At 46.7% G+C, this 23,395-nt stretch overlaps 1 protein-coding gene across 1 annotated transcript in view; it reads right to left on the reverse strand.

Annotated features, from left to right (window-relative positions):
• KIAA1755 (KIAA1755 ortholog) overlaps positions 1 to 23,395 on the reverse strand; it is a 435,570-nt gene that overhangs the window by 338,371 nt on the left and 73,804 nt on the right. Inside the window, exon 2 of the mRNA XM_069652397.1 lies at positions 10,771 to 10,968. Coding sequence (XP_069508498.1) covers positions 10,771 to 10,968 — 198 coding nt within the window. The remainder of the gene's footprint in view (positions 1 to 10,770; positions 10,969 to 23,395) is intronic.

Here is a 23,395-nt window from a genome sequence, read left to right on the forward strand (position 1 = left end):
CGCTTTGGATGAAACCTTCAGGCTGGCACTTTTGTCGCCAGGTCCACATGTGCAATGTATCAGCTTTACGATTGCTGTTTGCAGATCAATTCAACTTCCTTGACTGCATTTATTGAGGATAGATTTTATTGAAGTTGGGCAGCAACTAATTTATATGACAACAAATGGCCGATACTTGTATAGAAGACATGGGACAGGGACCGCGATGGACTTCAGGGACTACCGACCTCTGGCCAAGGCAAAGCACACTGGGGTGGACCACTCACTCGTCACCATGCTCACTCAAATACAAGGGGCCAAGGCAGCTTATCTGCTCCTTTTGTAACCAATATGTCAATTGGTAATGATCCCTTGTCACCCCCAACATGGATGAATCAGGAGGGGTGTGAGTATTGTGATCAAGGAGAGAGTCAAGCATAAGTAAGATTACTTAAGTAATCCAGACCAATACCCGTGGACCCTCCCTTGTCACCATGCTCACCTTTTGAGGATTTATCACATATTAGGCATTGAATACAAATAAACCAGCTGGCAAATCAAGTATGCAAAACCTGTGAATTATGTTATAAAGTATAATTCATTAATTGGTCCAAGAGGATCGCTCACGGCAATGCTCTTGTCTTGGCAACAAGACAGTGTGGAGCAACAGGGGTTCAATACTCGTTCCTTGACTTAAATGTTGGACTCTGCAGCACAATATCTAAAAATAATTCGATTTGTAAATGTTTTTATCTTAGTGTCCAATCAGAGCTTGCAAAACAGTTGCCCCCACGGAGGCCTGAGGCATCCTTAGAAACGCCCCCTGGAACCTGGTAGTGATTTGGTTTGCCATGGCAGGAGGGTGAAGAAGATTTGGGAATCGGGTTCTGTTGCATGGCTCGGACTTAAAGGGTGAGCATTGTGACGAAGGAGCCTGGTGTAATGGCAGATTCTGTATGCTATTCATCATTACTCTTAGTCCCCACAACTCATCGCATTCCTTACTCTGTGAAAGCCACTGAGTTCCAGACAGATGCCACGAAGTGGAAGAATAAATCATTTACACATTTATTTCAAATATCCCATGAGGGATATGGGCCTCGCCCTCCCCGCCCCTTCCTGTGTTTTACTCAAATTAAAGGACGACCCCAGGCAAGCTATGGAGGAGGGGACTGGCCCGAGGGGAATGTGATGTGCCGTGGGGACTAACAGCAATGATGAATATATACATAATCTACCATTACGTCCCACTCCCCCTTCCTCTATAAAGCTATAGCAAGGAGTTCCATGGTCATCAGGATGCGAGAACCAAGCTTAGCCGAGAGAGACTGTCCCATTGTCAGTCTACAATGGCGGATGCCGGTGGAGAGAGATGCACAAGTGGTCACATTGCAAATGTCCCTTATGGACCCTCCACTCCATTTCTCCTAGGGGGCTGCCATTCCTCGAGCGCAGTGCCCGAGAACAGCGCCAGGCAAAGGAGCCTTCGCCAGCTGACAGTAGGTGCAGATTGCAGCCCTGAATCAACGACTCAGGTTTGCTGCTGAAGGCTTCACGCTGTTTGCTTTTCCGCCAACAGTGACGAAAAAACAGCCTGATGATCAAAACAGTCTGTCAAGGCCTTGTAAGTCTGCTGGGCTCTGGCCACATCCAACAGGTGACCTCCCCCTCCATCCTTGTGGGGATTGTGATGTAACACTGGCAGAACCTCCTTCTCATTCACATGTAACGCTGTGCAAGCCTTGGGAATGAAGGAAGGAATTGTATGAAGGGTGACCATATTTGCTGTGAAGCTTAAAAACAGTTGCTCTGCCAGAAGAGCCCCACTATCAGCAATCCTTCTGGCCAGGGTAATGGCCACCAAAAAAGAAGGTCTTCTTAGACAGGAAGCGGATGTCAACCTCCTCTAATGGCTCAAAAGGAAGGTGCCTTCAGTGCCTCAGTACTAAAAATAGTTCTCACGATGGCAACACTGGTTTCCGGGATGGTTTCTGCAATGTGAAGCTCTTACAAAGAGGAAGTAAATAAGGTTTCAAGGCTTTCCACCAATCTCCTGGCTGACAAAAGGCCTGAACCACCGCCCATTGGACCTCAAGTGTGAAGTGGGCTAATCCATCTAAGCCCATTCCTGAGCAGGGCAAGAGTGCAGGCTTCTAGCTGTACTAGCTGTACACCACGAAGAGGTAGATGCCCAGTGGCATGTGTACCCCTGTACCAGTGAGGCTTGCCTGAGCGGCTGCAATTCCTGGGCCACCTGTTGGCAACAAACGGAGGCTGCGCAAACCTCTCACTCCAATTTCCAGGAAGCCGAGGCGACTTCAGAGGAGATGGGTGCAAAGGCAGCTGTAATGGAGTATCTGTGCTCATGGACTGAAGTCCGTGCACCCAGAAGGGGCTATCAGTAATGCTTGTGATCCCTCCTGCCTGATCTTCCTGATGACATGAAGGAGAAGTGGAAAGGTCAGGAAGTCAAACAGGAGACCCGACGGCCACGGATCCACCACCCAAACTGACTGGCCTGGGTGGAGAGACACACCTGGGTAGCAGCGAGTTCTCTGCTGAAGCAAACATATCCATTCATGGGTGGCCCCAGGGTGCTAGTATCAGGCGAAAAACTTGCATCAGAAAGTACTCCCTTGAAGAGGGTAACACTCTGCTCAATGTGTGCGCCACTTGATTCTGGACTCCTGGCAAGCAGGCAGATGGTGCACATCTGCTCCTATGAATTCTGTTCAGGTGCTATGGCCCTCCCCCCGTTGCTAACACTAAGTTCCCCCAAGCTGACTGACATAGGATTTGGTGACTTGGTTGTCTGTACACACTAGAACACTTCTGCCCTCGAGATGGGAAGGAAAATGCTGCAGCTCACTCAGGACTGCTGTCGGTTGTCTCTAATAGGAGGACTGGCACGCTTCACCCCTGGACCAACGTCCCTGAATCTTCATGCAGTTCAATGTCGCTCCCCACCCTGTGATGCTGGCATCCATCATTACTACCACCGGGGCTTCCAGTCCCTGCGGGATTCCTTTTGACAGATTGGTAGGGTTCGCCCATTATCTGAGTAGGTCATGAATGGGATCTAGTGTTGGTAGATCGTAGACCCCTGATTCCCAGAGACCACTCCTTCAGAAGAAACTGAAGCAGTGGCTATAGATGTGTGCGGGTCCAGGGAAACCTCAATATGCATGCTGCCACAGGTCCTTGCAACTGCAACCTGCCCCTGGACAACATCTCCTGGGCTGACAGAACCCGCTCCAGATGGTACTGCGGGCCGTGATCCATGTTGTAGGCAAGAATGCCCTCCCCCGCATTGTGTGCAGGTGGATCCCAATAAACTGTAATGTTTAAAAAGGAATCAAGTCAGATTTCTTCCAATTGATCGGAAAACAATGGGCTTGCAGGACTGCACTTACTCTCTCGCAGTCAACCTAGCACGGGTGTTGTGATGGAGCTTGCACCAGCCAATCATGCAGATAGGAGTAAACTGCAATCCTCTCCAAATGGGAGAGACCCACAACAGAGGCCATGGGCTTTGTGAAGTCCTGAGGGACTGAAGTCAGGCCACATGGGAGTATCTGAGAACAGAACCCCATTTCCCTTACGGCAAACTGGAGGACCTTCTGGTGTGCAGGATGAATAGGAAATTATAGGTAGGCATCCACCACGTGGTTCTACGTGGTTTCATCTAAATAAATGATTGCATGGTAATTTTCTACATGATAATTTGCTTCTTTTTTTTTCTTTTAATGGGCGGTTTATCCCCAATGCCCCATCACCAACCCCCATTTACCTCACTTCTGCACTTTCCCAACCCTCTATGTCCCGAAATCCCTATTTGTACCTGCTTCACCGCATGAAGTGAAATTACCAGTAGTAAGTTCCCACATACTAATGTATCTACTCTCGGCCCTCTGCAACTAATCCAGAACAGGACTGCAAGACTTGTCCTTGGCCTCAAGCCCTGGGATCATATCTCTCCAGCTCTGAAATCTCTCAATTGGCTTCCAGTGGATGAAAGGCTTTCTGGGCCTGGGTCCAAACTACCTTCAGCTATACGTCTGCAAATACCTCCCCTTTCGAGCTCTTTGCTCCTCTACCTCTAATCCCTCAGTGTCAGTTGTTTTTAAAAGAAACAAGCTGGGGGAGGTTCTCTGTCTTCGGCTGGGGCCTCCCTCTGGAATAGCCTCCCTGCCATTCTAAAACTTGGGGAGAACCATCTCCGATTCCGGAAGCACCTCAAGACCTTCCTCTTTGCTTCTGCCTTCGCACCCCCTCTCCCCTGCTGATCTGCTCTCTCGGCACTGTGCACTTGGCCACCCTCCTGCACTGCCTCCTGGCCACTGCTTGCACTGGGGACTATATCTGTACCCATATAGTCCCCCACTCCCTCATTTGTTCTTTTTCTGCACTTATCAGACTTACTCAGTCTGCTGCCGTAAATACAGCACTTGCCACTTGCTGGCTGCACTACCACTGTTTATTGCCTCTATTATCTATTTATTTTGATTTATTATCATTTATCTGTTTCTCCTCTACCCCACACTCTTCACTCTCCCCCTTCAATGCACTTTCCCCTTTCCCTATGCACTTGCGCGTTCTCAATTTCACTCGACCTAGCAAGATCGTTGTGGTTTTCTCCCCTGTCCTCTCTCTTGCCTTGTCGCGCTTAAATACTTGTGAATGAGCGCAATACAAATTCAATATCATATCATATCTAGATAAAACCATGGAAAACCCACTATGTGTATGGATGTCAACCAGACCCCAGGGTGAATCGACTGCATGATATGATATGATTGTTTATTTATATAGCGCCTATACACAATGTGTTTCAAAGCGCTTAAAGGCAAGGGAGGGAACAAGGGAAAATACAACCACATTCTTACAGGCTATGAACAGTAAGGATGTGAAATTAACTATCGTACTCGGCCTGACGACATTTCTGATAGTGCAAGAGCTAAGACATAGATAAGGAAGGGAGGGGGAGAGTTGGAAGGAATTGGAAACAGACAGGCGACTACCGTACTAGGCCTGACGACATTTCTGGTAGAGCCAGAGAAAAACAAAAGGTGAGGGAGAGGGGTGCAGAAAGGGAGGGGAGGAACAAAACAAGCGACTATCATACTAGGCCTGACAACGTTTCAGATAGTGCTGGAGGGGGGGTGAGGAGGAAAAAAACAGTAATGGGAGGGTGGAGGAAACAGACAAGGTTGCTATCATATTAGGTCCAGGGACAATGCTGATAGAGTAAGTGCATAGAAGAAAGTAAGGGGAGGAGATAGGAAAAGGAAGAAGGGAAAGGAGGAGAGAACAGAGAGTAAGCAGTCAAAAAGAGTGGAGAAGCAAGAGGGGAGAGTGAATACAATTGCAGAAGTCAGTAGTAGCCCATAATGTTGCAAGCCAGGATACAAGATGAGGATGGGAACAGCATGATTTAGGGCCACCATGAGTACAAGATGCAAAGGAAGTCCAGCATGAGAGTTGAGAAACGGTGACGCACCCTGAATGAATGAAGATCATAAAAGTCAAATCCAGCATTCGCCACAAGACAGTGATGGTGAAGGAAGGCACCAGCTGGGTGGGGCTTGCTAAGTGATGAAAAAGAGCAGCAGGCAGGAAGGTACCAGGTGGACGGGGCTTAGGCCAGGTGACCTAGATCCACTTGCACCTGCTCCCCATCTGCAAAGGAAAAGAAGCTGGGGGGCTCCTTAAGTAGGGAAACAGAGCAGCAAGCAGGAAGGCACCAGGTGGGCATGGCTTGCTAAGTGGTGAAAAAGAGCGGGAAGCAGGAAGGAACCAGGTGGGCGGGGCTTGCTAAGTGGTGAAAAAGAGCAGCAAGCAGGAAGGCACCAGGTGGGCGGGGCTTAGGCCAGATGATCTAGATCCACTTGCACCTGCTCCCCATCTGCAAAGGAAAAGAAGCTGGAGGGCTCCATAAGTAGGGAAACAGAGCGGCAAGCAGGAAGGCACCAGGTAGGCGTGGCTTGCTAAGTGGTGAAAAAGAGCGGGAAGCAGGAAGGCACCAGGTGGGCGGGACTTCCAGAATGGGTTACACACACTCTGTTTGTTGAGGACCTTAAGGTCAAGAAATGGTCTGAACCTTCCTAATTGTTTCTTTACAGGAAAAAAAAGGAACACACACCCTTCGTAGGTCTCCCATTGGTATTCTGACCTCAGCATTCTTGCCGAGCAACTTCTCCATCCCTGTCCACAATGCCTCCTTATTTGATAGGTTCCCAGCAAGAGGCATTACCTTGACATGCAAGGTTTCAAGGAGGGACTTGACATTTTTATAATTTACATTGTAACACGAACCTTTATCATACAAATCCACAAAAACAAATGACATCTTAAGATACACCCTCTACTCCCAGACCCCCTGTCCCGCTTTCTCCTCCGCCCAAGGTAACATTCAATCTCCTCATCAGTACAGCATTAGGAATCTTCCCCAAATGGCTCTATACAGTTTAGTCTACTTCTAAGTCACTTGAATTCTAAGGAATAACCGTTGTACGCCACTTTAAAGGACCATTCCTCTGTCACATGCTTGCAACCCTGTGTAAAATGGAGGCTGTTGCCATCACTTGGTAGTATGTGCGGCAGCTGGGGTTGAGTGACCTGGTTTGCCTTTAGCAGCTGAGCCTTATCCTTTTGCCCAAAAGGAGCCTCTGCTGGGAGTAGAATGGCCACAATGTGAGGAGTTATTCCTGAAGCGAAGGACCTCTCCCAACCCCTACATCATGACAGCGCATATTCCCTGTCATTAAAGCATTTCTCCAGAAAAGGATCCAGCTGGGGACCAAACAAGCAGGGTCAGTGAAATTGCAACTTTTCAAAGCCCTTTTCCTGGAATATTCTGACTTCTAGTCATGAAGATACAGGTGGGCTGCGACACATTGCTGCCGCCCTATTTATATAATTTATATTTATTTATTTTAATTGTTATAACGTGCCTCAGGGCGCACAAAAAAACATAAACAAGACTAAAGGCATAAAGAAGTGAGGCTGTCAGGAGGAGAGAGGAAAATAATATCAGACCGCTACTGCACCTGGTGTTACATCATTTGGAGCAGGGGAGCAATAGCTGCCCCATCTTGTTAGGTTGTCCACAGGGCATGAAGATCCAGGAGCAATGACTGGGCCACATACCTTGAGTACGTGCCTGCCCAGATGATGATGTTACTGGGTGAATAAATCCTCTTTCGAGCACCAGCAATTGTTTTAACCCTGGTCTACTGGCGTTTTTCTTCCAGAGTAAAGTTACACTGTCCAATAAAGTCTCCAGCTGGTTGTCTAATTTCAACTACCTCGGGAATATGGCATTAAAAACCTCTTTGGGGTATAACTTGAACAAATAGCGGGGAAACAACGGTTTTTCTGTATCCTTCGATTCCCTGAGAAGTCAATTCTCTGTGTCCTCGTGGAAGGGAAAAAGGAGCTGATGATGAATCCTTAACCTTAATCCATCAATTCATTATGTAGTCTCGAAAGAGCATTGTTGGGGAAACAATGGCCCTGATTACGGTCCAGAAAACATTTCGGGAATAATGCCCGTACTACCGTCTCCGGCATTTTTTCTGGACCAGCTCACTCCGAGTCTGCCAGTAGGACCAGTGAACTGCTGGCAGGCCTGACCTGCCGGGTGTCGATGCCCCTACCGGCAGAGAATTGCCCCTATCACTAGTGTCAGAACTAGAGGTGCCGGTGATAGGAGCCCTATTGGACTCCATGGAATGGGAAAATACTGCCGTTACCGGTAATGTAATATTCGAGTAACACCGGGATAGCGTGCGCCAGCAACGGTAAGGTGAGTTTGCCAGTAACCAGCCGTGCTCAGCAAACTCATAATGAGGGCCATTCATGTTTTATTTCTCCCACTTTCCAGCTATTTGGTCATATATTCTAGGAATGGAATATTTTTTTATATAAATGGTGTTAAAGTTTCTTTTCAGGCGGGGGGGCCAAAGGGAATTAATTCCAGGTTAAGCCGGCTATACTGCTGGACCACCTTTAAGTCACCCCCTTCATCTATTTCCCCTCAAATACTCTTCCTTCATCATTATCTGTGGGCTGAGACAAGGGTCCCTGATCGCCCTCGGGATTCTCTATGTGTGTATCTACCACCAAAGTTCATAGGGAGGTTTGAGCAGCCTCTGGGGCAGCTGCAGCCCCCTGGACAGGCAAGGAAGGCGCGGCAGAAGGAGCTGCTGTGGTACATCCACATTACAATACTGCCTGAAGCCTAGGCACCGAGTACAGGACCAGCTGGTTCATTCTGTTTCGGGACATAATCTGTGAGCCCCTCTGCTGCCTCCTATGCCTATGATGCTGCCTCCTATGCCTATGATGCTGCCTCCTATGCCTATGATGCTGCCTCCTATGCCTAGGATGCTGCCTCCTATGCCTAGGATGCTGCCTCCTATGCCTAGGATGCTGCCTCCTATGCCTATGATGCTGCCTCCTATGCCTATGATGCTGCCTCCTATGCCTAGGATGCTGCCTCCTATGCCTATGATGCTGCCTCCTATGCCTATGATGCTGCCACCTATGCCTAGGATGCTGCCTCCTATGCCTACGATGCTGCCTCCTATGCCTACGATGCTGCCTTTGGCTGGAACTCTTCTTAGCATCTGGGCATCTGAAGGAAGAAGTGGGAGAGGCTGGAGGCATTGATGGGCCTCATTACGACTTTGGTGGTGTCTGGGCAGTAAATCCACCCAGATGCCACCAAACTGTATTATCATTTCGCCCACTTAGACCTGTGGTATCACCACCAGATTGCAAGGGGTGGTGCTGCTGCAGATCCCCATGTTGTATCAGTCCATAGGACACGATAGGACATTTTAATTCCCTTGCGATAATTCCACTGAAAATGAGAAACAAGTCGGCAGATTTACCTCCAGTTCATAGCCGGAGGAGATTCCTCCACCTCGTAGTTGGGCGGTGCGGTAATTCAATGGTATATGGTAATACCGCCACATTCAACCTGCACTGCCCAACTCGTAATCAGCCCAGTTGCTTTTATGTGCTCCAATTTGGAACTACACAAGGTAGGCACCAACCTAAACATCTTTATATTGTCCCGGTCTCCATTTCCCTCCAAATGGGAGATTATAATCATTTATGCAGCTCCTCCAGTCTATCATAATACTCAGACAATCCCATAAAATGCACAGGAATAAACTTCGCTATAGAGCTGAAGATTGTCACTGGTGCAGTACGAAGGGAGTGGCCAGGGGTCACTGCCTTTCCACGACACGCAGCGTTGTCGGATCCAAGGGCGCCATTGTTCGGCCTGCAATTGTGTCGCCATACGCCGTTAGCCCGGTCACCCTCTTCCCCCGTCTGTGCTGCTAGAAGTGCCCGCAATGGTGTGGGGTGGAGTCAGCAGGGCTACGTCTGCAACCACAGAACGCTGCCACCAGTGCTGGACTTGCCTACAGGGTAATCTGGAGATTCCCAGCGGGCCTCTGAACAATGGGCCTCTTTTGTGAGGGCACTCTTGTTTTCTGCTTCTCTTAGAGTGGTCCGGCTCGCTCACATGATGTAACATGAGGCCACTTTGAAAATCATTTCCAGGGCCACTTTTGGTTCCCAGCCCACCCCTGCCCATCATACCTATCAATCCAGTCACTGTGGCCCCCAATGGCCTGGCCCCAGATTGTGGCTGCCTCTACCGAGACAGAGAACGACGTGAAAAGCAAGGACGAATGAGGGACTTTTATCTCACGTGGGATGTTAAACAAGTATGTAAATATATTTTCGTCCACGAACGAAAGACAGCAGCCTTCATAAATTAAGGAATATGACGAGGCGTGTGGGATGGGACGTAATGACCAAATGCCCCTTGATTTGAACGCAACCCCAAAATAATGGCATTGTGTTGTGACTGACATAAACCCTTGAATAGGCCCAATAATTAATGAGAGATCTAGAGATCGAGGGATCGACTTTCTTTCAGAAGAAAGACGAAGCTACTCTGGATTGTGATACATGCAGTAGGAATGCTTAAAAGGCAAGTTCAGCACCCGCAGTGTTAGTTGACTGGAGCTTGTTTTGAACTCCTGATCTACTCATGTTGAGCTGCAACAACATCCGGGTGCTAGGTCAAAGAACAAACTCAACTGATGCGGTTTCTGGACGTTTTTTACATTTTACATGATAGTTTTGTGTCCTACTAGAAGAACACATGTGCAAGAGCCCTCGTATGATTTTAAATCTATATTTTCTTGAGTGAGTGGGGGTGGATGGAGTGACTAGAAAACGTACTAAATATGGGAAAGGCCATGCAGAGTACAGCCATGTGGCTCTGTGGGAAATAGTGCCCACTAACAGCTGGGACTACTGCTTGAGATTCTGCATCTGAACTTAAATATAGAGACGAGAGAAACTGATGCAGCAGCGACATCTAATGGTTATTAAGAAGTATAGCATTGTCTAGGGTTCGTGAACTCTTCTGGCCATTATTTTTGCTGCTGAAAACCAGGGTAGAGAGATAAGTGGCCAGAAAAGAATGACGCGCAGCAAACGTCGACAACCCTTCTTCGCAAACCCCTTCAGAAAGGCAATACCCAGTAAGGTGATGGTGCACGTATGAAATTGATTTCTGGTGTAGTGCACTGGGTGGGTCTGTGGGTAGAGACCATTTTGGATTATGGTCAAGTAGGCATGGAAGTTGAAAGGAATGAACTTGAACAGGAAATGTCAAAAGATAGCGTGAACACATACAGTTAGTGCGAGGAAGAGAGGCAGAACCAGCGTTTTCACAGCAGCCGCACTCCGGTAACTTACACAGGCAGCCTGTTGGATGAGCTCAAACTGGCGTTTGGCGGGGATCACGAAGTCCAGGAGGCAGCGGAGTCCATCTCCTTGGTAATCAGTCTCGATGATGCGAAACACTTGGCTGAGAACAGTAGCAGCGGTGGCAGCAAATGGAGGGTAAAGTGCTGAGAGGGCCCGCTGCACAGCGCTGTCCAGGGACAGTGAGTTCTGGAAAGCATAGAGCATATTCAGTTACACACCAGAACCGGTGACGCGACAGACAAGATTGCAAACTGGTGAAACAAACGCGAAGCCGGAGCAACACACAACCTAGTCAAAAGGGAGGAGGCCCTGTGCTGAAAATAGCGACTCAGATAATCAGGGATATATATATATATATATATATATATATATCATACAGGGCACAAGTCGAGGGAACAGGAGGGTGAATAGTGTCCACCTACCAGTTGCAGGTGGTGGGCACTGTCCCTCCTGTGTTTCACCTGTGTGTTTTCAAGGAATTTCCAAATAATAAACTTTGGTGACCCACTCGAAGTACTGCACCCATGATTCGAACCCAGGGTTCGTGGCCAGACACTTAGCTACTAGACCAAACAGAGCTCATATCACAGCAGTGCTTTGAATGGGCCGCTCGTGCGCGGCACTCAGTACCCGCGCTCCTTATTTTTGAGCATTTGAGTACCTGCTCTTCTCTACGCCTGAAAGCGAGTACCAGTGCGAGGAGAAAAAGAAAGCTTTACATTTCACTTAATCGCAATTTAAAGAACTAAGCTTCCGCAGCCTTCTCCCTCCTCCTGTCTCCAGCACCAACAGTGACCATAATATCTCCTTCAGGGCCCACCCTGCACAACAAAAGGAGAAACTAACATGCATCTACTGTGCTCTGAGCGCACTAGTTACGGAACACTGCTCTGCTAAGTGGCCTTCACCTGTCACCATTGATGTCCTTTGGTGGAGCAGGGATTGATTTAGTTATTTAAGATGTTTCTTTGTTTTTAGCATTGCCTATTCTAATATGTAAATGTTTAAGTAATTGGTGCTGTGACGGAACGTTTTGGATTGAAAACTTGCACACAGCTCCAGTTACCTACGGAATTCCTTACTGTACAATGAAAGCAAGCAGTAATACAACTCCCCTTCTAAACCTTAGTTTACATCTGTGATATCTGCTAGTTTAATATGTGAAATGAGTCTAATTTAATATAGATTTCAAACTTTCTTAACACAATGCATAACAACAAACTGGAAGTTTGTGTGAAAGGATCTTAGATTCACTGCTTTACCAAGCTCTGTGCTCCTTGGCACAATTTTAAATCTCACTGGACATTGCCTGCAAACAACACGGTGTGCCTTATCAAGGTGCTGAGACGAAGCAGCCAGCGCGAAACTGCTATGCCAAAATATGCAGCTTCGTAGCTTGGTGAATGCATGCAATTCTGTTTTTCATTTGAAGCAGAGTATCACAATAATGCAAAATAACTCATATTGGCATTCTGCTATACAGGACATGTTTCTGTGACACATTCTTAAGTATGAAAGGTGAGCACGTTTTATGCTTAGCCATCGATGTTTCTGTTTTCTTGACAAATGCTTAGGTGGCCTGTGCACCATCTTCAACTGGGAAAGGCAAACTGAATATTTACATATTTAATTGTAGGATATGCTCACCTCCTGTGATGTCACTTCCCATTGCGTATGTCAGAGACACCCCCCCCCCCCGCTTGTTTTACGACTTGAGCCCAGAAGCACGCACGATCACGTGCATGCTCACACCTAACCTTACAGTGATATGACAATGTCTTTGGCACACACCGACACCCCTGCACACAATCGTATGCAAAACAAAATAACACGTAGACAAATCAAAATGTAAATAACACATGCTAACAAATACGTGGCCTGCTAATGACATCATGACAAATGCACATCTATAAACTGAAAGAGATGTAGGCCTGGAGCCACTAATAGTCTCCCCCTGTCTGTCTGTCTCTCTCTCACACACACACACACACACGTACCCAGACACAGCGCTGGCCAATGGGCCCGCTCTCGCCGGATCTGAGACCCGGCATCAGATGTGTAGCCAGATCTTGGGATCTCAAATAGCCCATCACAAACTAAAACGCGTTTGAAAAGAAAAAAAAATTCAACCCAAAGCGCTTGCCGCGCTACAGTATGGAGTGGGGCCGGAGCCGCACACAGCACATTGGCGCCATGAGTGCTCTTCTGGCTCTGCCCGTGTACTTATGTCACATGCAGCAGGAGCCCTCAGCATAGGCAGACCCTCTGCGAACCTGGGGGCTTGCCTTGGTGACCTGATCTGCTCCGTCTGAGCGCACTGTGCAGTGTGCACCGTGCAATCTGCTCTGTGCGAGCGCACTATGCAATGTGCACAGTGCGCTCGCACAGAGCAGATTAGATCACTGAGGAGAGCCGCCAAGTTCGGCAAGGGGCAAAGACCCCGTGACTGAGCAGAAAGCGCACGGTGCGCACCAAGCAGAATCCCTTTGGAAAATGTAATGATCACCGAGTCCCCAGTTTTCCGGGCTCTGTGATCGTTGACTTTCCCAAATGAATTCTGGTATTTGTAGTTTGGGATGTCAATGGACGGTGCATGCTGTGATGGTTTGAAAACTACACAAACCATAGTAAGTTACGCTTACTATGGTTTGTGTACTTTTTAAGCAATGGAAGAAACTGTGCCATTTTTAAACTATTATTTTGAACATTTCCTTTAATCAGAGTTGAACTAGCAGCTCAGCCACCTCTAAACTCTGCCCCCTCACCAGCCCATAGGATCCCACTCGACATTTTGTCCATTGCCACCACTGCCCAGACACATATTGCTACAACCACAGGGATGCGTATACACAGGAAATCTAGCACAGTCTAGAGTGAATGGGCAGCCAGAAACACATTAACATCTGCAGCCACGCATCCTACCAGCCTCGACAACGACGACACGTGCACCCTCAGCACAGTTGCTGTCATAACAATATGGCCTCAAATAGCGAGTTGATTCCATAGAAACAACCCCCAGTGCACACAGGTATACAATCAACAATTCACACAGAAAAAAACACCTCTTGCGCTCTGAAACACTTGTATACGAGCGCGATATAAATAACATTTCAAATATCAAAAATATCAAATACCAACATTTAATTTATTTATTTATTTATTTATGGGATTTTGCATAATTCCAGCTGCTACCCAGGTCGCTTCAGAACACTGGCAATTCACCAAAAAACAACTCTATCCGCATAGAAAAAAAGTCAAAAAATGAATGCGTGATTGTCAACCTAGGCACAATCACACGGTGATGAGGACCAATGAAAATCCTCCTTCCCAATCTGCTTCGGACGCAGTCTCAAACACAATGGGCCTGATCAGGAGTGTGGCAGTCCACCACTATGGAAATACTGCCACATGGTACCAACATTACCTCATGCAGTAAGCATTCAGTCACTTCGAGGGTTTGCACGCTGCGAGTTAGGCGGGCCCTTCAGCTAGTCCCCATTTTGAGGTCCCTTTGGATTGAATGGGGATTGGTAATGAACGCATGCGGTAATTACGTCATGGGTTAATTAAGGCATGTAGTATTGCTTTTATGTGGCAGTTATTAACTCCACACAGAAACTATGGGAATGGAGAGTTTCAGAACTGAGCCCATATTTTGCATGTTTTACCACTACCATCAATCTTGTAATCAGCCCTGGTGGCATTTCACTGGGTAAAGCCTCATCCACCATCCCAGCTGCAGGGACTGGTGGCTAGTCAAATGGTCGACAGACAAATGGTCGACACAATTTGGTCGACAGGTCAAATGGTCGATTTTTTTTATTTATATATATATTTTAGGTTTCGTTTAGGGAAACAAAAGGGTTTTTTAGCAAAAAAAAAGGGGGTATGGGGAGGAACCCCCCAAAAAATTGAATAAATAAATAATTCGACCATTTGACCTGTCGACCTTTTGGTGTCGACGAGTTGTCCTGTCGACCATTTATTTTCCACCAAATGACCTAGGACCGCAGCGACTTAATCACGGGCAGTTGCGTTTGCAATCCCTCACGCCACCAGACGGTTAGAATATCTGAGTCCAAGCGAAACCTCCAATTTGACAGTCGCAATGAAAGAGCACCAGGTTCAAAAATGATTGTCCCGCTCACAGCAAAACTTCACAGACCAATTTTTTATTAAAAATTTGCAATGACGTCCAAACGACCCACTTTGGGAAATACTATATTCCCATATTACCTAGCTACACACATATAAGCGACACACGTTGTATTCTCTCAGCACAGACCAGAACATTCTGGCCTGCCACACAATGGAGTCTTTCCACGAAATACCTGAACAAGGAAGCAGTGGGGCTTTAAAACAAACACATATCTTGAACCAACAAACAAACCCACGTGCCCCTCAGGCCCACCTTTAAAATACTATGAAGCGGGTAAACAAATCAAGAACATTGAGGTATTCTAAATAAAGAGACACCATGATTAATTTGTTCTGACTTCTTTCCATACTCTCCTTAATTCAATGTCACCAAATCTGGGTTGCCAAATGGCGCCCCTCCACCGCCTCTCCTCCCTACCCCCCCAATTTATATACCAATGTGAGCAGTGGGAGAATAGTGTAAAATCTTTTGACACAAATCACCGGGCACTAAAGTGACGGAGCCAGAACTGAATTCCGTGGTGTCCTTTAAAAAGAATTTAGAAAGTGCCAAAAATCAGGATAGGGGCTTTCAAAGACTTTTAGGGGTATTCTCGAGCTTTCCAGGATGCCGTCGTGGGGTGAAAAAAACAGTAAACAAAAACAGCCCCCCGCCACCTTCGCCAGACCTACTGTTTGCGAGTCGTGGGCCACAGCGAACGTGCCCGACTGACACGTGACGTGGGCGACGCTCCTTCCTGACTGCGATGGTGGCAGAGGTCCAAGCCTTCGGGGTGTACTCTCTTTACCGCAATAAAGCCCGGAGGGACGGGAAGGACGAGCCCGGTGTCCAGGCAGTGCTGCCAGCCTCCCCCACCCCCGGATCCAGCGCAAGGTCCTGATTGGAGGGACAAGCTCCAAATTTAGCCGTACTTAAGACACAGGAATTTCAAGACAGGGCACGGTTTCCAGTCAAACAGAGGAGACTTTTCTTAGCTGTGGCTGCTTGGACAGGCGGGCTCCTCCCCACACCTCAGGGCCACCAGCTGCATCAACAGTCACCTAAATGGACCAGAGTCGCCCTGGTTCCTGGGCTTCCTCTGCTGAACCGATGCACTGGCAGGCAGGCAAGGCAGGTGCTTTTGTGCTACAGTGCACCCCCACTTGTCGTTGAGAGGAAAGGGGGTTGTTCCACTTAAGGACTCCCACGCTCACTTCATTTTGGGGTGCTCAGCCCCTGCGCCCTGTAAAAGCTCGCAGATGTGTTAATAGATCGTACGTATATGAGTGTTTTTGACACTACGTAAAAGAAAGCAGCATACTCATCAGAGTAGACTACTTTTAGGGCTAGATCTGCAGTGTTAGCGTGCACCAGTTTCTTTTTATGCAACACTGTATTGAGCCCAGGGCGACTCTTTGTCGGGTTGCTCAGCAGCAGTGTATCCGTAGTAACCTTTTTGCTGAGCAACCGCTGTTTAAAGTTGGTTTTATACCATTTCAGCAACAGCACTTTTTGCGTGAGTTTGCTTGAGATTTGGGCAAAACAGCAGTCTTAAAAGATAGATTCTGCACGTGTGGTGTAAGCTGCATGCAGCATAGCAGTGCAAGTTGTGTCTTTCCTAACTCTTAGAAGAAGTCCATGCGGCCTGCTGTATCTAGGTACGTTTCCTGTTGCTTAACATAAGATATGAGGCAGGGAGCACATACTTTGAATTGTTAGCTCCAGGGCCGGCCTTAGGGCAGGGTGGGCTGGGCAACCGCCCAGGGTGTCATGCCTGCTACGGGGCGCCCTTAGCCCCCAACACGCCAGCTCAGGGGAGTCTTTCAAGGGCTCCCCCGGGTTGGCATAGTGGGAGAAGGTGTGGCAGTTGACCTTTTGTTATTAAATGTGCCCGCAGTGGCAGGGCACATTAAATAACAATAGGGTGCTGATGCACAGCATCATCCCAGTATTGAGATGACTTCCTCCCCACTCCAACGCAGGAACGAGGGGTTTTCACTGGAATAGGGCGCTTCAGCGCCCTATTCCAGTGATTAACTGCCAGGTGCCGGAGCGGGGAGAGATAGAAAGAAAAGTGGCGCGCCTGCCGCCCCATTCCTATCCCCTGCTGACCAGAAGCGCGGGGCGAGGGGGGTTGCCAGTTCGGCCAGGGCGTTGCTGCCACTAGGACAGTCCCTGGTTAGCTCGCTCTGTGCATGTTGTGCCTGGCACTGCACAACCCAGCCTAGCTGTACTTTGAGCGAGTGAAAGAAAACTGAAATAAAACACATTTTGATCCCAATGCTACTGTTTGCTATATATTGCACTGCGTTTAGTAACTTTCAAGTATAAGAATAGGATGGTATTCATTGGCAACAGGAAAGCAGATTACCCTGGCACAACGCCATGCTTCATGTTACCACGAGATGCGTTTGTTATACGTGAATCACCTTGGTGGCTGACCTAGGACAGACTAACGTGGGAGCAGAGGTTCCCACAGAAAAAAAGGGTAATTGCAGGTCACACTTATATCACATGGGTGGAATAAAACTGCCAGAAAGGAGAAAAAACAGGACAGCCGTGACACTTATCCCCCTAGCCAAGCAGGATAACATTGCTTCTCCCATAGACAGGCACAGCAGCTTGGCAGAGTGATGGGATATTAACCAAGCACTGGCAAAGCCAACAGTTTTCTACTTTCTGTAGGCATCAGATTCAAATCTTCTAGGCATTGCCACAATGGTGTTACCTGGCCTTAAAATGTCTTGTATAATCTGGGTAATTCCCTCTTTTTTGTTACGGGGTGGGGGGTCTGTGTCATAAGGGAACACACTATGTGAACATAAGAGAAATGAACACAGGCTACCCCGCCCTTCCACACGTAAATGGATGGATTACAGCTACAGTAAGTACTGCAAAGGTTTACTGAACAATACTCATGGCCAGGAAGCTTAAAATAATGTAATAAAAAACAAGGCATACATTGCAGTATCAAAAACAAATATCATACATTTAACATATAGACTACACAATGATCAATAATGCATCACAACAGCCACTGGAGATGGCTGTACTAAAAAACCTATTTCATGGGCATAATGAACATTATATATGTGTCTACATGGAGTTAGTAATAGTGTGACAAATGTTCCACTAAACAGGTCAACACATTGGGCCTCATTACAGGTCTGGCAGTATCCATGCCGGTAAAACCGCCATGTTGCCGCCAGATCCGTAATGAATTACTGGTGCCTGACTTCCCGGTGCCACCGTGCTATTCTAAGTCCAGTGGCACCGGGAAGTCAGGCGCCGTTAATTTTGTTAGTCCCCATAGGACTCCATGGCAATGGGGAAACCGGAGCACCGGCACCATTAAAAATGGTGCCGGTGCTCCCGTGAGAACTCTACGAGCGGGTGTCGTCCCACCCGGCAGGTATGACCCTGGCCGGCAGGACAGCACCCGCCCACAGAGTTGTACTGTGCCGGTCCGATAACAACAGTGCCGGTAGGCTCACAGGCACCGTTGTTACTGGACTGGCACAGTTGTAATGAGACCCATTGTGTTTCTAGCTAAGAGGGAAGACTGTGTCTTTCATCAGTTCAGGATTTAATGCGTCCCTCCAAGCCTTCCTCAGGACATCGAGCTCAAAGCGACGTAACAGATATTTACTCCCCCTGTTATAGAGAACAATTCCAGATGAACACTACAAACAAAAACGTGATAAAATTTTGGAACTGAACATGGGAGGTTGCATTATATATACAACCTGTATGCCGAAACTGACTACCCACCTTCCATTTCTTCTGCGTGTCTTGGGCCACTTGCTTATACACACATAATGAATCTGTTAGTGTTCAGTGTTTTATTACTAGGAGACAAAAAGGGGGGGGGGGGCGGGTTAGCCTCATCCTTATTGAACCTTTAATCACAAGCTGACTCAATGTAGCTACCTACCAAGGGAATATCTTAAAATGACCTTTATAGTTGGTGCCTATGGTGCTATGCCCCTCATTGGTAGATTGTTTCCGGCTGACACTCGATCGAACGCACTTCAAGTGGGACAACTCATCAATATCATCTCATGATGAGGACCTTTTTCATGGATTATCCAAAAGTGAGAGACATCTGTATTATTAATTTGGTTATCCATTGTTATCCACGGCTCACAGGTAATACAATACATGAGGTGTAAAGCCCTCACGGATGGATCGCCTGCGGTAACAATTACACGCAACAATTGGTGCGTTAGCTAGAAGCTGCCTAATGTACATCAAGGAGAAAGGAGTATACATAGTGCCCTCATTCGTGCCAATGACCATATTTTGAGTTGTGCTTGAATCTGACGGCAACCCGAACTACTGTTGTTTAGGCCTGCAGGGAACAGCATGTTTCCATGCTTGTTCCAATGGTGATCATTCTTACTGTGCGGACTACTCCCTTACCTTCTGCGAAACACAGAGCAACGGTCTGCATTCGTCTGGCTTGATTCTCGGGTTCCAGAGAACTGAATGGGCATTCGTGTTGTTTACGTTGCTGTGTGTAGAAGTAATACTTGGCGCCATCTTGGAGGGGGTCACGGCGTCCCAGGCGCCTCCTGCATATTTCTCTATTGGCTAATCCTGCAGGTGGCCAAAGTGAGGGGCCCAAGATGACCCGAGAAATTAATGTATTATGTATGTAAGGAAGTCTTGATAAAGCTCTCGTGCAAACACAGCCGAAAATATATATTTTTTAAAACAGTCTCGCGCTACTGACACAGTCCTGCCATCAATCAATGAATAACTTCACCCTCCAACTAGTAGGCAAACAAGAGAGGACACCAAAGCCCTAGAAAAAAACTTAAAAAAGGTGCGCTCTTATAATAACAGAATGTTCCAGTGAGATGTGTACAATAAAGGGGTTCATCGACACAAGTAAAGAGATTGGGTCATCTTGTCCAGAGTGTTAAGACAGATCATGTGAAAGGAACCCCATTTGTATTGGTAACAAATGAGAGAGCCAGTGCATAACTACTCTTCAATGCAAGAATAGATTCCACTTGATGGAAGTGTTTAGACCCTTATTGACTGAGTCCAATCTGAAAATCCATTTTTGCTCCATTTGTTTCAGTATCAGGTCCCAGTCCGCGCCTCGGGTCGGCATTGTATTGTCTGTATGACAAACCATGATACATCAGTGTGTTTATGTGATTTGGCCTTAAAATGGGCCACCATGGGGTTGTCTGCCACCAGGTTCTTAATACAAGACCGATGTTCTCAGATCCGTTGTCGAATCTCTCTTTTTGTTTTCCCAATATAGATCAGCCCTCAAGAGCATTTGATGCCATATATTGCCCATTTTGTAAGACAGTTGGTGAATGTGTTGAATTTCCAGGTTAAACCATACAGATCTATCTCCTTCATGTCTTTTGACAGTGAGCACACCGAACATTTGCCATACTTGAAGTGGCCAACTACTGGTGGCAATGACCATAAGGTGGTCTGAGACTGAGGTTTATTCCAATGTTCCTCATACATGTGTACAAGTCTGTCTTTTAGGTTTTTTTGTCCGCTTAAACGCAAAACAGGGTTTTTCCAAATTGAAATTCTTGTTTTTTAAATGTTCCAATTTTGGAGAATAGCCCGTCTCAAATAGTGACTGATCGGGGTGAAGGTGGTCACACAGGTGATTTTGTCCACCTTATGTTTCTCTTGTCTGGAAAGACACAGCTTTCTATCTGTATTACGTGTCCTCTTACAGGCCCCTCGCATGACCTGTGAGGGGTATCCACATTGTTGTGGTATGATGCCGAAATATTTCTATTGGCATTGAAATCTGCCATAGTACTACAATTATCTCGGATGCCGAGGAACTGTCCTTAAGGGAGGTTCTCTTTCAGGCTTGACGGGTGAAAACTCCCATATGCCAGTTCGGTATTGTTATCAGTGGGTTTCCTAAAAATGGCGGGACCCACATTATTATCCCCAATTTTGGAGATCTCAAGATCTAGAAAGGACATCCTGTGCATATCAGAATGCATAGTGAATTTGATAAATTCATCCTGGTTATTTAACCATGTCAGGAACAGCTTTAGGGTAACAGAGGTGCCCCTTCAAACCATAAACACGTCATCGATGTAATGACACCAGCAGATTATATGTATGCCAAACAGATTGTTCTCATTATAAACCATTTGGGACTCAAGATTGTCCATGTAGAGACTTGCTATGTCTGGCGTTAAAGTTGCTCCCATACTTGTGCCGTGGCACGGATTGTAAAATGTGTCCTAGCACATAAATACATTCTCGGTCAATGCCAGATGAATGCATTCAAGTATAAACTCGGATGGAGAGGGATCTTCTCTTTCCTCTAGGTACTGACACATCACCTCGATACTTACAATCTGCGGTTTGCTAGTATACAAAGACTCAACATCATGGGTGACTAATATGTAATGCTCCTCAGTGGTGGGAGTGTCAAGAATCTTGATCATAGCTGTCGTGTCTTGGACGAAAGATTGCATTTTGCGGATTAAAGGTCTTAGGAACAAATCGTATATATGGAGAGAGGTTCGAGGATGAGCCAATGGCTGAAACGGTTGGTCTGCCTTGAGGACACTTATCATTCTTATGCACTTTTGGAAGACAGTGAAATGTTGGTATTGTGAAGGGCTTTTTGACAAAGAACAATTTCCCGTCCTCATTGATCCAACCCTGCAGCCATGCGTGTGCCACGAGGCTGTCAATTTCAACTAGTAATATAGCTGTGGGTTGGTCTCTATAGTTTTTTATAAAACCAATTGTGCCCCATGAGATTTTGTACCTCACGCTTGTACGATGTTCTCGCCCACCGGACGATACCTCCGCCTTTGTTTGCCGATTTGATGACAAAGTCGGGGTGAGTTTCCAAATTCTCCAATACTAGGAGCTGTGCGCTTGTTAAATTGTCAATATACCGGTTTTTAGGATTAGCCAATAGAGAAATATACAGAAGACGTCCGGGACACTGTGTCCACATCCAAGATGGTGCCATGTATTACTGGTGCGTAAAAACACATAACGACGTAAACAACATGGAAGCCCATTCAGTTCTCTGGGACCCGAGAATCAAGCCCGACAAATGCAGACCGTTGCTCTCTGCTTTTCAGAAGGTAAGGGAGTAGTCCGCACAGTAAGAATGATCACCGGTAGAACAAGAACGGAAACTAACTGTTACCTGCGGGCCTCAACAACATTAGTTTGGGTTGCCGTTCGATTGGAACGCAACTCGGAATATAGTCATTGGCAAAAATGTGGACAGTATCTATAGTCCTTTCTCCTTAATGTACATTAGTCAGCTTCCAGCTAACGCACCAATTGTTGCATGTAATATTTACCGAAGGCGATCCTTCAATGAGGACTTTGCACCACATGTTTTTTAGCACCTGTGAGCAGTGGATAACAATGGATAAACAAATTAATAATGAAGATGTTTCTCACTTTTGGATAGATAAACCATGAAAAGGGTACTCGTCATGAGACGATATTGATGAGTTGCCCTACTTGAAGTGCTATTTGAACGAGTGTTAGCCGGAAACAACCCACTAATGAGGGGCCTAGCACCGGAGGGATCAAATATAAAGGCAATTTTAAGATATTCCCTTAGTAGCTGTCAGGTTGTGATTAAAGGTCACATACCGATTAGGATAACCCAGTTCCCCCCTTTTTATGTCTCCTAGTAATAAAACGCTGAACACACACAGATTCATGATGTGTGTATAAGCAAGTGGCCAAAGACACGCAGAAGAAATGTAAGGTGGGTGGTCAGTTTCAGCATACAGGTTGGATATATAATGGCTCCTCCCATGGTCATGTCTTAAATGTTATCACGTTTTTCTTTGTACTGTTTATCTGGAGTTGTTCTCCATAACCGAGGAACTAAATATCTTTACATCATCTTGAGCTGGTTGTCCTGAGGAAGGCTTGGAGGGACACATTAAATCCTGAACTGATGCAGTCTTCCCTCTTAGCCAGAAACACAATGTGTCGACCTGTTTAATAGAACGTTTGTCACACAGTTGCTAACTCCACGTAGACACAGGGCATATATACAATGTTCATAATGCCCATGAAATAGGTTTTTTAGTACAGCCGTCTCCGGTGGCTGTTCTGATGCACTACTGATCGTTGTGTAGTCTATATGTTAAATGTATGATTTGGTTTTCGATACTGCAAGTTTTAGCTTGTTTTTGAATAAACTCTTTTAAGCTTTATGACCATGAGTATTATTCAGTAAACCTTTGCAGTATTTACCATAGCTGTAATTCTCCCACTTACATCTGGAAGGGCAGGGTAGCCTGTGTTCACAAACGGCCTTCAGAGGGCAACAACTTGCAAATGATGGTAGTGCCCGGCAAATGCCTATCTAATGCCTATAGAAGAGACAAAACTGTTGGCTTTGCCAATTATTTTTTTTATCATCATTTCAGTTTAAGGAAGTGATTCAAGGACATGCATACTGCTTGTCAATCAAGTAGC

This window comes from Ambystoma mexicanum, chromosome 3p (genome assembly GCF_040938575.1).
Source record: "Ambystoma mexicanum isolate Mex_15411 chromosome 3p, UKY_AmexF1_1, whole genome shotgun sequence".
Taxonomy (NCBI): domain Eukaryota; kingdom Metazoa; phylum Chordata; class Amphibia; order Caudata; family Ambystomatidae; genus Ambystoma; species Ambystoma mexicanum.